The following is a 12206-nucleotide window of genomic DNA, read 5'->3' as shown; positions in this document are numbered from 1 at the left end:
AAACAAGTGTGTAACTGAATTTCCCCCCTTTCTCTAACAGTTGTTTCATGAAGATGGAGAATGCTGGGTTTATGATGAACCATTACTGAAGCGTCTCGGTGCTGCCAAGCATTAGGTTGGGAAACACAAAGTTTGCTCCTGGTTCCAGGGCAGGATGCATAATTAAGCAACAATCTTCCTTTGGGAGAACCTATTCACTCCCTTCTTATTGCAGTGGTTCCTATCTCAGGGATACTGGACTTTCTGATGCAGATGAACAATTAAAGCGAGCAAAGCTCCCCTTTTTCCTGTCTGTGGCAGTTACAACGTTGATTTTGGTCTTGAGAAAAACTTCAGGTTTTGAAAACAAGATGTCTGCTCCTTTTCCAAATCCCACGGTATAAATCCCAGTCTTAAACTCTGCATTCTAGTACTGCTGTTGAGATATACAATACATGTTTCCTAGTTCATATAATCTTGGGTTCTATATATACATATATATAATATAGCTGATGCCAGATTTTTCATAAATACTGCATTTACTGTAAATATCAGTTCCTCTGAGTTGTTTTAGAAAATTTAGTGTAATGTATTAAAATCACGTGTTAGGAAATTTCATGGTCTCACCTACAATAACTTTTACTTTGGAATTGAACTATTATTAAATTGTATCTAACTCTGGACTGTGGTTTAATTACACTCAATGCTTCTTAAGGCTTCATAAAGTAATTTTTCCAACCTTTTTTTTTAATGTGCTGATTATTTTTATGATTAGACTTGGACCTAGTTACTTAGCAACTTTGAATACAAAGGCTGGCTTTTTATAGGGACTCTTCAAATAATGAAGGGGGTCCATCCATCCTGTCCCTTCCTTATACTCCTCTGTTCTGTCTATAGCCCCCACCATGCTATTCTTGTTTTAACTGAACTCTCAAATAGTACACATAGGGCTACCAACCTTTTATGCAAAAATATTTTATTGCCTTAGAGAATTTGTGAAGAATGCTTATTTTTAGATCCCCACCCCACATTGAAACAAAATATAATAAAAGGAATGTCACAGCAGCAAATGGCTCATTCTGAAGGGCAATACAGAATTATCTTTATTTTTAAATACATTAAAAACAACAACACAGGTATTAGCACCTGGCATTTAGGTACTAAGAAGACACTAGTTACATAGGGCCTCTCAAGGCAGTCATACAGAACTGGATTCTCAATCTGAGAAGACCAGGACAGGCCAGGGCATCTCAAGACTGCTCCGGCAAGCTTTTTGGTTACATTTGGCCCACCCTGCTCGTTTCTCTCTGCAGCTGCTATAGTAACGCTCGGTCTGTTAATCACAACGGAAGGGGAAGGGTAGTAAATCAAATTCTATGATGCCAGTGCAAAAATTCAATGGAAGCCCTAAGGCAGGAGTAGTGTAACTTCATAAAATTCAAACACTTCAATGCACAGTGCTTCAGGCCAAGGAGACTGCAGTTTATTTGACTATTTTATGGTAGGGGAGAAGGTTAAGTCTTGATGTGAAACCCCTGATATCAACAATGGGGACGGTACAGTCTACCAGCAGAGGAGAAGCTGGCAGGTAAGTCAGCTGCATCACGTCACAAGAAGAGTTTGAATCCTCACCGGAAGGGGTACCATCCTCTTCCAGCTCGTACTTCCCAAATCCAACAACCTGAAAAAGGCCAAAGACTTGAGGTGAGAGAGAATGCTGACCATGTTTGGGCAAAGACCTAGTAGGATCTAGGACACCAACCCAAACTCAGTAAATGGGTGAGACGACAAGCCTGCAAAGGACAGAGCTACAGCTTAGGTAACGATACTCACATGAACACTGAGCATTTTACTTCCTGGTCCTCTGTGGGCCTTGAACCAGTTGACTAGGTCTGATTTTGAGAATGACTTCAGTGCTTCAATCTTAATGGGAGAAGGGAAGATATGAAAGAAGGCTATAAAAAACTAGCAATATATTTATGCAAAGATAGATAGTACTTAAAACACAACACCCTAGCCAGACCTCCTTGGTCCTGCTTATTATAAGCACACTGTTTTATTTTAACATGTTTCAGCTGGCTCCCAACCTTCCAGATAAGGATACAAATGAGCCTGATACACCTTCATGTTTCTTCGCACTGACTGACTGGCCGATAATAAGCAGGAGAGGGTAGCAGATGCTGTAACTACAGCTAAGTACCGTACATGGAGTCAAACCCATTACACCTTAGTGTCACCTCTCAGATACATGGTAAGTATTTACCCTCTGGCTTCTAACAGGAAAACTGCAGAACCTCAAGAGTTGGGCTGAATGAAGCCTCTTTGTTAAATACCTGCTCTGCTTCAATATCCTTTGGTAGGGTTATAGTATCAGAGCACTGGACTGGAGGACCCAGAGCTCCTTTAAATGGGATTTATTACTTGAGGCTAGAAGTTGTCACAAAGACCTACACATAGAATCCTTAAATCTGGAGAAGGAACTTCAAGTTCGCAATTTTCTTTAAGGAGCAGAACCTGTTTTTCTCCCAAACCTTGTAGTGAATCTGAATATATAATACAAAAACGAAAAGGAAAAACATTATATATATATATATAAAACTGAATCACTTTGCAACAGAAATTAACACTGTAAATCAACCGTATTTCAATTTTTTAAAAAGTAGATCTGACTGAAATTGGGGGAGCAAGAGTAAGAAGAGTAAGAATACCCAGCATCCTGCTCACTTGGCCACCTGAGACACTACAGTAGCCAGTCTGGAAACAAGATGTAATTTAATAACATCAAGAAATAGGCAAGTAAATAATAACCAACCCAAGATGAGTGCCCCCGGTCTCTCCTCCACACAATATCAATTTGCTTAGAACCGTGTCTCCTGTTAAATCAAGAGTCCCTGTCAGAGCTGTCTTACTCTGAAAACCATGTTACTACCTCATGGGCAAGGCGGTCAAAGAGATACTGCCGAGTCACCACTTCATTCCAGTTCCTGTCCACTTCCTCCCCAAGGTGGGTGTCCTCGCACTCCTTCAGCTTGATCAGAGCTGTGACCTGTTACCGTCAAAGAAACACTCAGGCATGGCATCACCCAAGCATCCTCAGCACACTGAACCCTGTCTGGTCTGATTTGTGATGGACCTGCCAGCATGACGACGAGGGATGGAGCTAGGAAGACGTGGTCAGATTAAGGTGGGCTACAGAGCTCAAGAACCCAGCACACAGTACTGTTAAGACTAGTGTCGAGGGCTTATGCTATGCTGAGTCACTTCAGTCGTGTCTGACTCTGTGCGACCCCATAGACGGCAGCCCAACAGGCTCCCCTGTCCCTGGGATTCTCCAGGCAAGAACATTGGAGTGGGCTGCCATTTCCTTCCCCAGTGCATGAAAGTGAAGTCACTCAGTTGTGTCCGACTCCCAGCGACCCCATGGACTGCAGGCTCCTCCGTCCATGGGATTTCCAAGCAAGAGTACTGGAGTGGGGTGCCAATACCTTCTCCGATCGAGGGCCTTGGGTGACCCAACAAAAGACCAAGCCAGCACAATCACCTGGGTGTTGAATGCATCCTCAGTGAGGTTCTCAATCTTCTCCTCAAAGCTTGAAAGGAACTCTTCTATCTTCTTATCAACAACTTCAGAGCTAAAATAAAACATCTTCCATTAAGTCATCACTGACCAGGTCTCAAGCAGAAGGCAAAGGAGAGAACTGGGTCTAAGGCATATTTCCAGGAAAGGCTGAAGTGATCTCCCCTAAGCTGCAGGAGGTAAGTGAACAGTGAAGAACCCCCACCCCTACTCCACTTCTAGCCCAATTCCCTGGTATCCTCGTAGGAAGCAGTAGACAGCCATGCTGACCATTTCAAAGCTGAGGACCAACACGGCCTAGTACCTTGCTTGCAGCCCGAATGCTAGGTCAGGCATCTGCCTTTCTTGTCTTCAGATATGCCTGAAGAGAGGAAGCAGTAGCAAGCCCTGCACAGTCACCATAGGACTTGAGTCAAACCTACAAACCCACTGGTAAGTCCTGGACCAGGCCATGTATGAGCCACCTGCTGCAGCTGTGACTAAATGGGAAGCAAATGGTCAGGGCAAGGATGCAGCCCCTATTCTCTATGCCAAGAAAAACGATAGCTGGGCCCATCATCTCACTTGTTTACTCACTTGTATTTGGTTGCCTGAGTCCCCACGGTGACAGAGAAGCCTAGAATCCCAGATGTGTTCCTACAGGTAGGGTAGACATGGTACCTATGGCCAGAGTGAAAAGTTCTATGAGCTCGGGTACTCACCTGCACCCTGTCCTTGGAGGTACTAGAGAGCAGTGGGAACGGTTTCTGCCCATCCTTACTAGACCCTACAGGTCCTGGAAGAGGATCCATAGATGTTTACTCTTGGGTTAGGGTATCCACCCCTCTTCTGAACTGAGGACCACAAGGCCAGCCTCTTCTCTTGCTAATCTTGAAACTTGACCAAACTGACAGACTGATCATAGTCCAAGATGCAAATTGCAAAAGTTTTGACAGTATGACTCTACCGAGTGTGACTTGGTAGGTATGACTCTTAAGGCCTGGAAGGGCCAAAGAGTGCTGAGACTGTTCAGTCAGTCCAGCTGATCGACTTAAGCCTGCAAAGTAAGCCCCAGATCTTACTTGAGGTCAGTGCTCTTGCCAGCAGACTTACCCAAGGGTCTGCTTGGTTCGAAGGAAGTCAAAACAAGGCTCTTCCATATGCATCTGTAATTCAACATACTACCTATCAGCTCAACTCCTCCCAGCAGAGAAACCTCCATTTCTTCCCCCCAAAGTGTTAACATGTGACCCCCGAGTCCAGCCTCCCTTACTGCCTTCTTAAATAGCCCAGGCCCATTATCCTGGCTAATACTAGGTGAGAAATGCTCAACAACCAGCTCACTTACAAACCACAGATCTCTGACCACTCCCAGGTCCCCAGCCCCCAGGTAGATAGGCCAGTCCTCACAGTTGGCCAGGGGCTCCCGAGTATAGGGACTCTCCTTTATGCAACTTACCACAAGCAGCTCCATAAGAGTGTATTCTTTCAGACTCCTGGCACCTGACTGAGAGGAGAAGCTGATCAGACCAACTGAAAATCCAATGGCTTACAGGGCTTTTTAAAAATATAGCTCTTCTTGACAACCATTTATTCAGGATACTACCCTACTCTTCTCCCCCGCCCCCGCCGCCCCACCCCATACCCTCTACTGTTATACTTCCTGCCTTCCCACAAAACAGGAGGTGTGTGCAGACTGGAATCATGCATGATGATCTGTATTCCCAGCCCTAGCTCAGAACTGCAGGTGGACATGGAATTGAGTTCAGTAATCCCTGACCTGCCAGCTCCTGCCCAAAACACACCAAGGACACAACCTAAAGTCAAGGACTTGCAGAGGAAGATAGGCTCTACAGACAAGGCAAAGATTCAGCACCAGAAACTCAAGAAAAGGACAAGGTGACAAGTGAGGCCGTGGAGCCCTGCCCAAAGTCCAGGCCAGGGATCTTTACGAGGTCAGACAGAGAAGTGATTTCCTCATGTAGAAAACCCAGGACCAAAGCAGCAGATAAAGAGCCCCAGTGTTTGGGAAGTCTGAGATCAGTCTAAACAGACACAGGTCCCCACTGTCCTAAAAGTGAGTGGGACCAAACACAGGCTAGTCTATGGACCAATTGAGATCAGTGCAAAGCTCTTTCTTATTTTAAGCACCATCCCATATCTCCAGAATGCTGTGGAAAACACATAGGATTTGAAGACAGAAAGTATAAATTTGAACTCCAGCTGGTATGACCTCAGGTAAGTGAAGGACCTCAGATTTATCATACATAAAATAGAGGTGATAAATCCTCTCTCTCAGGTGCTTTGAAAATACTCATTATGACTCTGGAAGCCATTCTATTTATTGTATGTTGGTTGACTATGTTTGCTTTTGTCGTATTTTAAAACTGTCCTTTTAACAAATGTCTTCTTGCTCCCTGGAGTTCTGACTGGTGAATATGTAGGGACTTCCAGCCATACTTCAGTTCTGTCCCTCTGGACTAGTGGCTGGGTGATTAATAAAGCACTGTGATTGAAAAAGGATCCACTTCACTGACAGGAGCAGTTTTTAAATGTAATTGCTTCAAGAGGACATATGACCCCAAGCATAAAACCACAGAGTAACCGCAAACAGGCCTTGAAGAGCATAGGATCACTTCCCCGAGACACTGTGGTCCTTCCACCAGTCTTTAGTGTCTAAAAGACACAGCCATGAAGACAGCTGTGTGCAAAGGGGCCACTGACCTGGTAATATACAGTGACTTCAGAGTTGGCGTCACCCCTGTTCAGAGCTCTCACTTTGCACAGGTGGTGGCCACTGGGTAGCTCCACCACCTGGAACTGCACAGGCATCTCCTGCTCCAGAGGCATGAAGTTCAACTTGCTGCAAAACAATCAGTATGGGTCATCGAGGCTGTGCCTTTATCCTCCTATTCCTGCCCCCAAAATTGAGTCAGGCCTTCTACACTGCCTTCTGAATTGCTTTGTTTATATAACTAACCTCCAATAAACCTACAAGAAGCATCTCCATTACAGATTTAGTAACAACTGAATTTTGGTCTCAAGGTCCTCTTGCTATTAAGAACACATAACTCCTAAAGAGAAAATTCAACTAATACTCACTCAACAACATATTTCAGGAAATCTGTAGATTCCTAGGAGGTGAAAGAGAAGAAAATAGCTATATCAGACTCTACTGTCTTTAATTTCACCCCAAACCAACTAATACCAATGTTCTAAGTGCATGGGAAGCCCTGGAATGCATCAGAAAGCAGATACAGTCTGTCACCCAAAATGCTGATCATTCATTCACTGGGTTTATCACTCATTAACTGGGATTATCATTCACTGATTCAATATTGATTATGTTTGTTGAATACTAAGTGGCTCTCAACTGAAGTGGCTCCTTTTCTGTTCTCCCTTGGTGCTGTTTACTGTCCACTGTGAAACTTTCTCCACTGGGGGATCAAACTTAGTTGTCCGGTTTACCCCATTAGGCTGTGTTTTAGAAACCTGGATCTATTAATACAGAGCCTGGCATAGAGCGAGCAACAGAATACACTTGATACGAAGTGAATGATGTATATATATATACATCCCTCAGCCCTCCCCAGCTCCCACTTTAATCTCTAAATTAAACTGTTTCTAGTTTCCACAATTGTCAACAAATGTAAGAGTACCATGTATTTACCAAACCCACTTAACTCAAAATGCGGTCCAATACCAGTAGTCTCTTTCATAAGAAAGTCTTGTCCAGCACTGAAAGGGCCAAGTTCCCTTCTAAACAGACTGTGACGATGCTGGCCTGCCAAAATTACAGAGCTTCCCCTTTAGGGAAGAACTAATAGAATTCCAGAGCGCAGAACAGCATTCATACCTGGTCTGTACCAACAGAACCCTGACACTCACTGTGCTTGTGACATTTCCTTGTACCAGGCCCTCAACAAAGAGCTGGGCTTTGAATTCTCTGACGAAGCTCAGCAGAGACTCAAGGGAAAGGCCATCCATCAAAGCGCGATACTTATCAATCATAGACCAACGGGAATACTCCAGGATTAAAAGCCGAACATCTCTACAGAGAGCAGGAAAAAAAAAGTCTTATTGTAAGAAATGAATCGTAAGGGTATAGGATTGGGTTAAGTTTCTATAGATGATGTGTTTCTTTAAAGTGACAATTTCTATCACTACTTAAGATAGGGAAACAATGTCATAAGCAGCAAAAAGCATTTAAAACTGCATATATAGACTATTACATAGATTATTAGCTCATTGGTAAAACTTATGTTTCAATTGCAAAATAAAACATTTCACACAAGCTGCCAAATGAGTCACAAACCAATATTACTATTTTGATTTCAAATCTCACTAGCATTTATTCATTACTGGAAGTGACCATCATGTATATCTACAATGACAATACAGCATAACTGGCTCTAGGCAAGAATCAGACTAACCCCCTCCCACACAGTAAGCTATTTATTTATTTTTCTTAGTAAGCTGTTTAAATATGGCCAAGTTACCTAACATTTGTGGCTCAATTTCATTTGTAAAACAAGGGAAATAAAAACGCCATACTATTATCAGTTTTGGTGAGAATTAAATAAATACACTTAAAGTTCTTAGATCTAACACATACCAAATCTTCAATAAACAAGTACTATTACTCTACCACATTTTAACAAAGTAGTATTCAGGAGTTATAGGATATATGGGGCTATTTTTAATTATATCAATAGTTCCAGACAACTCTCCTTTCCCATTTATATTTGGTTATTAGTTTTTATAACTTTTTGTGATCAGATTATCAGTTATTACATGTCTGATTCTTAACTACTCCCTCCCCTGCTTTCGAATTTTGGCCATTTATGGTCTCATTATAACTATGTCTAATGCAGGGTATTTACAGATGCCCAGCAAACAGGTCAAGTAGGGGCTCGCAAGCCATGTGCATAAAGGGCTATATCTGCTCAGAGGGGACTTTTTCCCCCCTCCCACAAAGGCTCTACCTGCTGACAGAGCCTTTTTATCCTCAAGAGTGTACTTTTTTCTGATTCACACAAAGGTACCCTATAAGCTACCGCTGGCCCTAGATTAAAGAACAGGCTCTGGTGAAAGGCCCAAGATGACTGCCTATTAGCAGAGGGCATACAGACTGTCCAGAAGCGTTTCTGCTCTCTTCTGCAACCTGACTGAATTCTGGATAGCTGCAGTTGTCAGATAAATGACCTGTTAGGCAATTTAACTCAGCTACTTATCATAACATCCAATACACTAAGCAATTTTGAGCTACAACAAAGTCAGCACTTTTTGAACTATTTTTTACTTAGAAACTAGGAAAAAACACTCTTTTAACCTTTAGCCTCTAATTAAGTATAGTAGACTGTCTGCAGTCCTCCTCACTGATAACTACTTACACTGAGTTTAGGAACTCTCTAACTCTATGGGCTAGTTTCCTAAAACACAGCACAATTCTATCACATCTGAATTAGCACTGAAACAACAGCCTCACTCCCCACACTTAATTCCAAGGAAGGCATATAGTTTTAGGCCTTCAAAATATAAGCTGATCCCATGTATACCCACTTGGCCAGAGTTTCAGGCTTGATGAGGATGTTAAAGTAGGTCTTCTTCAATTGCTCAGTTATCATTGTAAACACAGCTGGTGTGGAACTGAACTCCGCTAAGTAGTCAATAATAAGCTGAAACAGTAGCTAAGAAGAAAAGAAAGAAACACCGTAAGTGGAGAAACATGTAAATCCACTGATTTTTAGGGGGAAAATGTTTCCCATTGGTTGCTACCAGGGGTTCAATATGATAAAATAGGCATTGTGTGGGACATAAGTACTAATGACTCAAAGAATCTTTTTTTTTTTTTTTTCCCCTTAACCCATGGCTACACCACCTAGCTATTTTTTTTTCCAGTAATTCATTTATTTATTTTTGGCTGTGCTGGATCTTCACTGCTATGTAGGCTTTTCTATAGTTGCAGTGAGTGGGGACTGCTCTCTAGTTATTGTGATCAGCTTCTCACTGCGGTGGTCTCTCTCGTTGTGGAGCAGAGTCTAGGCTGCACGGGCTTCAGTAGTTGCAGCATGTGGGCTCTGCAGGTGCGTCTCCCGGGCTCTAAGCACTGGCTCAACAGTTGTAGCACACGAGCTCCGGGACATGTGGGATCTTCCCAGATCAAGGATTGAACTGGTGTTTCCTGCATTGGCAGGTAGATTCTTTACCACTGAACCACCAGGGAAGCCCCTCCCTCAAAGAATTTTTAGGAGCTAAAGTTCTCAATAATTATAAAATCTGAAGGAATAAAAATTTTCTTTTTCATAATTTTCAGAGGTATTTTAAAACATTTTTTCCTTCCCATTAAACTTAAAAATAATTTTATTGAGCATCTCCACTGCCCCAAAATTTGATTTTAACTGGGAGGAGATAATTTAGGAAATAATGACTTTGTATCAACCTGTGCTATCCAGAAACATGTGGAGTCTTCCCCCTTAAAGTCTTTTATATGCTTCAAAAAGATTTATAGCTTTCTTTAGATAGGTTCTATACTTTTCTTCTTTATTCTTACATATTTGATTATTTTTCTCAATATTATAGTGACATATTTTTTCCCAATCCATTTCTAAGTGGTTATTACACTACAGGAAAATGAGCCATTGATATACTGGTCTTATGATGAGTCATATCACAAATTATTTTTTAAATTCTAATAGTATTTTGCAAAGAAAAATGCTTTTTCTCTTCCAGGTGTTTTTATTTTTTCACTTTAATACAGTAGCCAGAAATTCTAAAAATAATGTCGACTAATAGAAGTGATCGTGGGTATCCTCGGCTTGTTCCTAATTTTAATGTTCAGGATTTCATCAGTTAGTATAACATCTGTTATTGTACATTTAATTAAGATTTTTATTGTGGTTGAGTAACCTCCCTTTATTCCTACTTATTAGGAATGACAGCTCAAATTTATCAAATAATTTTGGGGGCATTAATCACTATATTCATATAGTATTTCTCAACTGACTTTGATATAATGATTTATGTTCATTATCACTATATTCACACAGTGTTTCTTAACTGACTTGTGTTATAATGATTTATAACAGCTTCATAAAACTGAACAACCAACTCTTTGCTTTGCTGGCACTGGTCATGGTCAATTATTCTTCTTGTTATATTTGAACTTAACTTTCAAGTTTTTAGAATGCTTGACTCTGTATTTCATAGGTGTAAATGATCTCTAGTTTTACATATGTATTTATAGTATTTATATAAAGTTTTAATGTTACAGTAGGGAAGCTTCATAAAATGAAGAACCTCAAATACTATGGTTTGTATTTCTAAAAAGCTCTCCAGGTAATTCCAAAACATACCTACCAAATGACAACTACTGTATTTGGCTTTAATATGTCTGGATTTTAAGCTACATTATATTTACTCTTTTGAAGGTTACTAAAATATTCCATGTGTCTCCTCCTAAGAATAATTTTTGTTCCCAGGGGAGACTGACAAGTAAGAGGGTATAAAGAAGAAAACTACTCTTCTCTAGGGTTTTTGCTAAGATATGGAGGCTATCACCTCTTAGCACAGGTCTAATTACTTCCAGGTCCTCTCCTCCAGAATTTTTCTTAGATAAACCCAATTCCCCAAATGTTAATATATGTTCTACCCAAAAAACCAACATATAAAATTTATTGCTGGGTACATTATTTTACCTGGTTCTTGGTATTTCTTCCTTTACTTATGAAGTACTGACAGATGACATTGAAACATATTCTTTACCAAAAGATAAATCACTAACAAGATATAAACTCTGTTTCTTAAGAGTCATAAACTTAGAAGGGAACAAGACACACACACTTGAAACAATGGAAAAGACTGTGAGAAGACAAAGAAAGAACACAGACATCTAAGTTCTACTCTTCGTCAGGGTATCAGGGAACATGTCAGGTGTTTTAAATCTGTCCTTGCACTATGGCATGAAATTACACTCAAAAAAGAAAACAAAGAAAGAGCTAGTCACTCAGTCGTGTCCAACTCTTTGTGACCCCATGGACTGTAGCCCACCAGGCTCCTCTGTCCATGGAATTCTCCAGGCCAGAATACTGGAGTGGGTAGCGTTTTCCTTCTCCAGGGGATCTCCCCAACCCAGGAATAGAATCTAGGTCTCCCACATTGCAGGCAGACTCTCTACTGTCTGAGCCACAAGGGCAGCCCAATTACACTCAAACAAGTCCTAAATACCAGTGTTGGCTGCAGAGAAACTGACAGTAAAGAGAAGTATAATCAAGTCTGAAGCACAGGCTGTGCTATATCTATTACTAATGTATACAACACTAATAAATGTAATTAATTGAAGAATATATGTTGCTCTTATATGTGGCCAAAGTCAGAATACCTGCCATCAGCCAAAAAAACCATAATGATCTCCAGGCCAGAATATTGGAGTGGGTAGCTGTTCCCTTCTCTAAGGAATCTGTCCCACCCAGGAATCGAACCAGGGTTTCCTGCATTGCAGGCTGAGCTACCAGGGAAGCCCAATAAATACAATTAATTAAGAATATATGTTGCTCTTATATGTGGCCAAAGTTGGAATACCTGCCTCAGTCAAAAAAACCTAATGATCTATATTAATACATATTTCTTTTCATATACAGCACCTTATGCACAAACCTCTATGCTTGGTGCT

At 41.2% G+C, this 12206-nt stretch overlaps 2 protein-coding genes across 13 annotated transcripts in view; one reads left to right on the top strand and one right to left on the bottom strand.

The window, feature by feature from the left end:
* OSBPL9 (oxysterol binding protein like 9) overlaps positions 1 to 722 on the top strand; it is a 162052-nt gene extending 161330 nt beyond the window's left edge. For all 12 annotated transcript variants that reach the window (XM_059883373.1, XM_024987425.2, XM_024987429.1 and 9 more), the window contains one exon: positions 41 to 722. In XM_059883373.1, coding sequence (XP_059739356.1) covers positions 41 to 115 — 75 coding nt within the window. In that variant the 3' untranslated portion in view covers positions 116 to 722. The remainder of the gene's footprint in view (positions 1 to 40) is intronic.
* Positions 723 to 943: 221 nt separating this feature from the next.
* NRDC (nardilysin convertase) overlaps positions 944 to 12206 on the bottom strand; it is a 102849-nt gene continuing 91586 nt past the window's right edge. Inside the window, exons 23-33 of the mRNA NM_001206991.1 lie at positions 9098 to 9225; positions 7424 to 7586; positions 6638 to 6669; positions 6260 to 6398; positions 4995 to 5042; positions 4649 to 4701; positions 4133 to 4216; positions 3521 to 3611; positions 2909 to 3025; positions 1813 to 1902; positions 944 to 1660 (exon numbers count right to left, since the gene is read on the bottom strand). Coding sequence (NP_001193920.1) covers positions 1463 to 1660; positions 1813 to 1902; positions 2909 to 3025; positions 3521 to 3611; positions 4133 to 4216; positions 4649 to 4701; positions 4995 to 5042; positions 6260 to 6398; positions 6638 to 6669; positions 7424 to 7586; positions 9098 to 9225 — 1143 coding nt within the window. The 3' untranslated portion in view covers positions 944 to 1462. The remainder of the gene's footprint in view (positions 1661 to 1812; positions 1903 to 2908; positions 3026 to 3520; positions 3612 to 4132; positions 4217 to 4648; positions 4702 to 4994; positions 5043 to 6259; positions 6399 to 6637; positions 6670 to 7423; positions 7587 to 9097; positions 9226 to 12206) is intronic.

This window comes from Bos taurus, chromosome 3 (genome assembly GCF_002263795.3).
Source record: "Bos taurus isolate L1 Dominette 01449 registration number 42190680 breed Hereford chromosome 3, ARS-UCD2.0, whole genome shotgun sequence".
NCBI lineage: Eukaryota > Metazoa > Chordata > Mammalia > Artiodactyla > Bovidae > Bos > Bos taurus.
This window is presented reverse-complemented; position numbering and strand designations above follow the sequence as displayed.